We start from the raw sequence: 7,255 nt of genomic DNA on the forward strand, positions 1-7,255 counted from the left end.
AAAAATATAGCGCCCTACAACTTCTGCCTGTACCCGTTGGCAGAAATACACCAATCTGAGACCCACAACCCCCCCTTGCAGTAGAACTATTAATAAAAGTGACGGTGTTGAGCACCAATCTATCACGACTTTCCTTTTTTTTTTTTTAATCCACTGTCCACTCTAAAAAAGCAGTGCCAGTTCGTTTATTTACTTGCGAAATTAAACTTCCGTATTGTGCAAAGAAAGCGACTTTTGTATAAGTGCTACGCGTTCCACGTGAGCGTCCGTTTTTTTCGAAACGTCTGTGCTTCTAAACTCCGCAAAGCCAGGAATGCTCATGTTCCACTGGCGCTCTAGTGATAAACTAAATACACCTTCCCAAAACTATTAAAGTACATAGACTAAATGCACCCAAATAAAGTTGAATGTCTTTGGCTTCCAATGCCTGAGAATTCCGATGTTTAGACAACTGACAGGAAAAACGGACGGCATCGCTGACAAACTCCTCCGCAAATTCCAAAAGCAGCTAACAATTATTTATAGGCGTTAAGTTAAATTATAATTATATAGAGTAGAACGTCTTCAATGTCCTCGTCTAATTTTAGGCGAGGATCAATTTGCAATATTAAGTCATTTAGCAATTTCTTATCCAACAAAAGCTGTTCTTTTTGTTTTACTGTATTATCAGAAAAATTTAGAGAATGCAAGTAGGAAGATTTCGGTTGTTTGATTTCCGGAACGATTAAAGGGCGGGGCGTCTAACAATTATTCAATTAACAATAATAAACACCGCGTGCAAATAAATACAAAAATGATTTTGATTCCTAATAAGAAATTGCTATGCTAAAACCAAAAAATTCAATAGTGGCAAGATTCCTAACGCTTATTTCTGATTTACAGCGAAGAGTAACATACATACCAAAGTTTCGAAATTAGAACTCGTGTATATACTCCTCATGGGCTCTAAATTAGTTGAAGGAGTAATAACTGGTGCAACAATGTTGGAAGACACCGGCGCTGCAGGAGATAATAAAGATTTCTCCTTTTTCATCTTCAGCTTAGAGAAGCTATCTTTGTTCTATATTATATATGACTGTGTAAATTTAATAACGAGGCAAAAGGTAATACAATCAGATTCCCCGGGCGTCCTCTGCTTCTCGGAAAAAGAACCGGTGTAGTGGATCTTTTAAAAGCATTATGAGACCCTTTATTATCGTTATCTTTGGAGGAAGCATGCAAATTAGCGGTGGTGTAATTCTCTGATCTACTTTGGGTTGATAAGCTGTCCTGAGTTGTTTGTGGTGTCGAAATCCCAGACAAACTTGTAGAAGGCAGTGTTGCCGTTGGTGGTTGAGGACTTTCTTCAAGAGGAGAAAGCTCAGTGAAGCAAGTTTGCACGCCCGACATGAAAGAGGTGTTGGCAGTCCCGCTTTTTTGTTCACTTCCTAATAAATGGACGTTAATTCTCTATAAAGAAAAAACAAGAAAGTAGGAGAACCATGGACAATTCCTGTCATATTATGCAAAAATCCACTGGTAGTTACGGGATCGGTGCCTAAAAAGTTACTACTCTCCGAAGGTTTAGAACTTTCAGTGCCAAGCTTAGAACTTCCAGCAAAAGTAGTGCTGTCTGGGCTGGCATTGCTTATAATGCTTGGCTCTCTAGGTGAATTTAGTACTATTAGTATCATGAAAGTTACCAGTAGTACTTGTCCCAATTGACAACCTCTTTGAATCCGTTTGGGACTGGAAAGTTTGTTTTCTCTTTCTCTCGGGAAGTTTCGACTGCGTCTTGTTTAGAGGGGTAGTGTCTACCTCGGAGCGAAGCTGACTTTTAGTACTGTTACTGTGACTGTTATTGTTATGCTTATGAGTTTTATGGACTTGTTTACTGTTATATTGAATATTGTCTTGTTTATCCATAGTACTTATAGTACCTTTTTTAATATTTGTCGTTCTTACATCCGAGCTCTTAAATTCGTTGAGATTGCTAGCTTCAGCGGGAGATTGCTTCACATTAAGGTTTTGAGAGGTGGGATTGCTTAGAAAACTCATATTTAAAATACCGCTTTTGCTTAAATTAACATTATTGCTGGAATTGCTACTACTAATATTATCATGTGCAGCAAAGTTGGTAATAACTATGTCACTACTAGAAGTGGTGGATACAGCGGTAATGTTTTTGTTTGTAGCAACATTATTATCCACTGTATTTTTCAGATCTACAGGTCTAATTTCTCCTAAATTGTTGTTTAACAAAGCGTTCTCTAGTTCATCTAAGTTTACGTTACCACCAAAATCAAGATGTCCTAAAACGTTGGCGGCAGGTTTACCCTCAGAGAAAGAAGGGGAGGTCGCTGCTGAGAAATTGGAAAGGAACGGAGAAAGAATATTGGGCTGTAAAAGATGAAAAGACGACGAAAGATGTGCTTGACCACCTAATAACTCACTGGTGTTTATAAATGATTCATTCTGGACGTTGGGCGCTTGAAACTGTAAAGTAGCCGCCGCTGGAAAGGAAAAAGAGGGCGACGCTGGTACAGTGGTGGAGGGCGTTGGCGAAGCAAGTTGAGGGACCAGCTGACCTTTAGTGAGTTGCTGTACTTGTGAAGGATATAAAATTTGTTGCTGCTGCTGCTGTTGTTGTTGATACATTTTCTGTCGCTGTTGCAGTTGTTCTTGCTGCAAGAGTAGCTGCAGTTGGTGCTGCTCGGAAGCGACTTGTTTATGCATCTGAAGTTGAAGCATCTGTTGTTGCTTCTGCAACATTTTTTGTTGTTGAAATTGAGCTTGCGCTTGCGCTTGCTGAATTTGTTGCTGATAATAAACATATTGCTTGTTAATAAAAGCTAATTTCTTTTCAAATTCCATTTTTTGTGCATTTAGCCTTTTATTTTCTTCTCTTAATAACTCGCGTTTAGTAAATATTTCTCTAGAGTTCTCACCTGCTCTGAGCCTTAAAAAAACTAACTTTTAATAAATAAATTCTAATATAAAGTTTTTAGATAAAACCTTAATTCAAGCTGCTCGAAGGTTTTTCCACCAAGTTCTATTTGTTGTGAAATTTTTAATAAACCCTTTAATAAGTAAACATAACAGGTTAATACAATATAAAATCACCGTTTATATTAATCTTAATATATCAACTAAAATAAAAGATAGAAAGTACGCTCTTTAAGTTGTGTACTTCCCGTTGCAGCTGCATAAAAAAACGTTTTTGAGATGCCGTTAACGGCCGGGACATTTTACTTTAAGTGAAATTGTAAAGAAGAATGCTAAAAAAATAAATCTTTAGTAAAAAAAAAAAACTAGACTTTCTGCTTTTCTAAATGAACGCATCGGGGATCTCTAATAAAAGGGAGGTCTGGTTAGAATTACAAAATATGAAAAAACAGCCAGTGGGGAGTCACTATCGAAACAAACTTGCCATATAGCTTTGCTAAAAAGGTAAGAAGGAGGCGGTGGTCGTTTAATTTTGCTAATCTGCACAATCACGCGTTGTGTTTACCACTCTCTCGTGCTTTTGCTATGCTAAGTTGCTTTTTACAAAAGCAAGGCGCTGCTTTTTTGCTTTAATGAGCTCCTGTATAGATACAGAAAATGTAAAAAAAGAGGACTTGTCTATTTCAGTAGCAAGTTTGGAGGTTTCCTGCATTATTCAAGTAAGTCGATTCACTATTTACCTTAAACTCTTCTAATTTTTATACTTAGGTTTCTAATGTTACCCCTCAGTGTAGTATTGAAGAGGTAAAGACTTTTTTTTCCTTTATTGGAGAGATAAAAAGAATTATACAGAAATTAACGGAGTATTCATTTATTTTTTATAGTGGGAGTACTATAGATTATAAGCGTTTATGCTAGGGCCGCCGTAGCGCCAGCCCCCAGTGTTGTATTTATAGAATTTTATGAACCGGCCGATGCAGCTTTAGCTTTACATCTTACTAATAACTACTGGTTTGTTATCTTATTCTCTTTTTGAAGCCTTTCTTTGTTTATTCGTCAGGTTACCTACCTCTATACAGACTTAACTTTATTTTTAGGGTTGACAGAAATATATTTGTTACTCCCGTAAACTGCTTTCCTGGGGAACCTTCTAAAGCGCCTTTAATGACAGACCCCAGCGTAGCTGCCATTGTCGCTGCCGTTCCCAAAACCGCCTCTAGTACTGTTCCAATTATTGGTTATAGCAGTATATAACATTTTATCATAATATAATTTTTTTTTTAAGTTTTTACATTGAATAATTATTTTACAAACAGCGAATACGCCTTTTCCCCTTATTTCTCCTATAAGCAGACCTGTGGCCTTACCTACCATCTTGTCTCCCGCCTCTGTTTCGGTTCTTTCTTTAGCCGTAACTACCTATATTGTTTTAACTCTGGACTGTTGTCCTCAAGAGTGGCGTCTTGCTGTATTCATTTCCGATTAAAAATATTTTTACTGATGTTCGTCGGTATTATTAATATTTTAGTCACACAATAAGAATTTCTGAGATGACGAATCTTTTCATGATCTTTCTTAGTAATATTTTAATTCCATCACGTAAGAGATTTCTTTTTGTTCCTTTTTTTTTACTCTACTTATCAAAAGCATGAGGTTCTTTTTCTATAATTTGGAGAACCTATTTAAAATGGCTATTGTTTCTTCTTTTATATCCCTTTTTTGCAGGAATCTTCCGTGCTGGACCATTCCAAGTTGGAGGAGATAATGAGGACTCGATATGTTGGTAATCTCGATTCGAAGGTTTTTTTTTAAGGGCTTTTGTTACATAATAAACTTTATTATTCTCGTGCAGACTAGAGCCGAAGAGGTGTTGAAGTTTTTCGAGGTCTGCGGCACTGTTACGTACCTTCGCATGGCAGGAGACGATTCTCAGCCTACACGATTTGCTTTCATTGAATTTGAAACGCAAGCAGCCGCCGATATCGCACTTCAAAAGAACGGCGCGATTTTTAAGGACCGCCCAATAAAGTTTTTAATCAAAATGACTAAAACTTATTGTTATAGCATTTTTATAATCTCTTCTTAGGGTGTGCCCTTCGAATCACCCCATTGTGAAACCAGCAAAGTCCAAGGCTGTTGAACGAAGAGAGATTCAACAAGCTTTAAAGGGCATACAAGCTTTAGATGCGCAGTTCTCGAAAATCTTTGGAGGTTTATGTTGTAGAGTTTTTTTCCTTCATTATTAATTTCAGCGTTATTTGTAGCTGAACCAAAAGAAAAAGAAATACCTAAAAGAAATATTTCACGAAGTCGAAGTCGAAGTCGGCGAAGATCTCGTGACAAGGAAAAAGACAGGGATCGCCACAGTATAAGAAAAAGAAGCAGAACGCGTAGTCGAGATAGAAAATCCAAAAAAAACGAGAGAGGGAGGGACAAAGAGAGGCGCAGAGAGCGGGAGCGAACGCGGAGTAGTGAAAAGTCGAAGAAGAAAAGAGAAAGAGAAAGAGAGAAGGATTCAAAGAGAGAAAGGAAACGTAGGCACAGTACTTCCAAGGATAGATCCCACGAAAAGAGTCGTGTAAAATACTCTCGAAGCGTTCAGGCAGAAGAAGAGAAGAATACTAATAAAAAGGAGGAAACTGGCGCACTAGAAAACAGTGCAAAGTAAATGAAAGTGGTTGTGGCTCTTTCTTTTCTCGTTTAAATAGTACTTCAGCTGCCCTTTTAGGTCTCTTTGAGGTTTCAATAAAAATAAATTATCTCAATTTTTGATTTTATCTTTTTATTTCCATTTTCGTCACTGCTTTAACTTTTAGATATTCATTAATTTTAGGACGCGTTAAATGGTAGTTGTGTTTTTGGTTAAAGTTTGCTATATATCTTTCTAACAAATAACAGTATACCTCATACGAATTAGTCCTTTTTTATATCTTTTCAAATCGTTTGTTTGTAGATACTTTGGAAGGAAATTTTTTTTAGTTACTGTTAGAAACTTATTTTGATTTAGTACAACCCTCAAGTTTTTGGGGATTAACCGCACTGAAAACATACAGGGAGTCAGCGATTTTAGGCTTCGTATAGTACTAATAGTTCCGAATAATATAAGTTTAATTTACCTTGCGGGGGAAAGACACGCTTGTTTATATCTCGCATCGCCTGCAATTCAGCTCGTTTATTAACAAATAAATAAAATGCTGTCTACGAAGTTTTTGGTACATACTTTACGTTTTTCTAAAAAGTGATAGAGCATCTATAAGAGACTGCAAGCGATGTTTATTGCCCTTATTTAGTCTTACAAATTTGTGTTTTTAAGTTTTTATAAAGAATTGAGAGACAATCGTTCTATTTAGCAGAGCTTACACAGTACGATTTTTTATCCTTTTACTGTCAAAAGTTAGGAACGATAAAAATAATTTAAAGTTAATAGTTAGGAGATCAATAACTTAAGTAAATTTTCTTTTTGCCGTGAGTATAGGCCGTAGTTTAATAATAAAATATTCACCCATTTTGTTTTTAGCCGAATTGAAATTCGGTATAGAAAAATAATGTTGTCCCTTAAATAACTAGTTTTTTAATAATAATCTTAAACAATCACAGGTACACATCAACTACCAGCTGCGTTTTATTCTACTGTTAAAAAAAAAGTTTTTATCTTCAAACTATTTACTGAGACCCGTTGTAGTTTTAAAGAAAGGCTGCAATGCTTCACGTACGAAATATATGTATACATATTTTAATTTAAAAAAAAAATTAGAATTTTTATTTATTCCATTATATTACTATTTTGGAATGTGTTTTCCTTGTTTTACTACCTAAAGTAAAAACATTATATACTGAAGGCACAGCTATCCCCGGCCAGCATTCTAAAAAATACAGAAACTATTTCCTTAAGAGTGGCCCTCTACAAATTTAAAGCTAATTTATTTAGATGCGGGCGAGATTTAGTACAAACCCCGTCAAAGATCGAGAGAGAGTTGTGTCAGTTAGGAACCGAACCCACGGCCTTGAGTTTGCGTCAGTGCTCTTTACCTGAGCTCGGGCGCCAACTCTCAATCTTGGTATGATTTACACACTTGGTCTGTTAGATGTAAAGTAAAGTAGAAAGTGTGGAAGTGCGTATAAAACGGTGTCCAGTCAAATTTCTTCTGGTTGTTTCAACTCGCAGGCAGCAAACGTGTATGTTATTGTAGTGTGAACGCACACTTCATAGCGCCACCGCGAAAGAGTACTGACTACGAAGTTTTTAAAACTAATATATTGACAAAATAACTTTACAGTAGTCGTAAGTTATTTCGCCAAGGTGTGGGGCGATTCTTTGTTTCCTTTGTTG

The 7,255-nt window shown here is 36.4% G+C and overlaps 2 protein-coding genes across 3 annotated transcripts; one reads left to right on the forward strand and one right to left on the reverse strand.

Annotated features, from left to right (window-relative positions):
* Positions 1-84: 84 nt before the first annotated feature.
* LOC135145421 (putative mediator of RNA polymerase II transcription subunit 26) lies at positions 85-3,240 on the reverse strand. Of its 2 annotated transcripts, none has more exons than XM_064077515.1 (9): positions 3,152-3,240; positions 2,995-3,059; positions 1,709-2,938; positions 1,481-1,644; positions 1,111-1,427; positions 902-1,060; positions 561-740; positions 394-508; positions 85-335 (listed from the first exon to the last, which is right to left on the reverse strand). In XM_064077515.1, the coding sequence occupies exons 1-9, from the start codon at positions 3,224-3,226 to the stop codon at positions 202-204; spliced, it is 2,439 nt and encodes an 812-aa protein (XP_063933585.1). In that variant the 5' UTR covers positions 3,227-3,240; the 3' UTR covers positions 85-201. The 2 variants fall into 2 exon arrangements, with proteins under 2 accessions (XP_063933585.1, XP_063933586.1); XM_064077516.1 differs by having other exon boundaries at positions 263-346.
* A 253-nt stretch (positions 3,241-3,493) lies between these two features.
* On the forward strand, positions 3,494-5,690 carry LOC135145431 (splicing regulatory glutamine/lysine-rich protein 1-like). The gene is made up of 9 exons (XM_064077530.1): positions 3,494-3,644; positions 3,694-3,788; positions 3,844-3,936; positions 4,023-4,162; positions 4,242-4,321; positions 4,651-4,725; positions 4,778-4,953; positions 5,012-5,136; positions 5,190-5,690. The coding sequence occupies exons 1-9, from the start codon at positions 3,558-3,560 to the stop codon at positions 5,591-5,593; spliced, it is 1,275 nt and encodes a 424-aa protein (XP_063933600.1). The 5' UTR covers positions 3,494-3,557; the 3' UTR covers positions 5,594-5,690.
* The last annotated feature ends 1,565 nt before the right edge of the window (positions 5,691-7,255 follow it).

Source organism: Zophobas morio, unplaced genomic scaffold (genome assembly GCF_036711695.1).
Source record: "Zophobas morio isolate AGI-343-1 ecotype UQ-CSIRO unplaced genomic scaffold, CSIRO_AGI_Zmor_V1 ptg000148l, whole genome shotgun sequence".
Classification (NCBI taxonomy): Eukaryota; Metazoa; Arthropoda; class Insecta; order Coleoptera; family Tenebrionidae; genus Zophobas; species Zophobas morio.

What these genes read in the sequence shown, in the direction of transcription:
- LOC135145421 (XM_064077515.1), bottom strand. Translation starts at nt 3,226, where the DNA reads ATGTCCCGGCCGTTAACGGCATCTCAAAAACGTTTTTTTATGCAGCTG. An exon ending in GACGCCCGGGGAATCTGATT is followed by an intron (nt 1,061 to 1,110) that starts GTATTACCTTTT and finishes TATATAATATAG; the next exon opens with AACAAAGATAGCTTCTCTAA. An exon ending in TAGACGAGGACATTGAAGAC is followed by an intron (nt 509 to 560) that starts GTTCTACTCTAT and finishes AATAATTGTTAG; the next exon opens with CTGCTTTTGGAATTTGCGGA.
- LOC135145431 (XM_064077530.1), top strand. Translation starts at nt 3,558, where the DNA reads ATGAGCTCCTGTATAGATACAGAAAATGTAAAAAAAGAGGACTTGTCT. An exon ending in CATCTTACTAATAACTACTG is followed by an intron (nt 3,937 to 4,022) that starts GTTTGTTATCTT and finishes CTTTATTTTTAG; the next exon opens with GGTTGACAGAAATATATTTG. An exon ending in TTGGTAATCTCGATTCGAAG is followed by an intron (nt 4,726 to 4,777) that starts GTTTTTTTTTAA and finishes ATTCTCGTGCAG; the next exon opens with ACTAGAGCCGAAGAGGTGTT.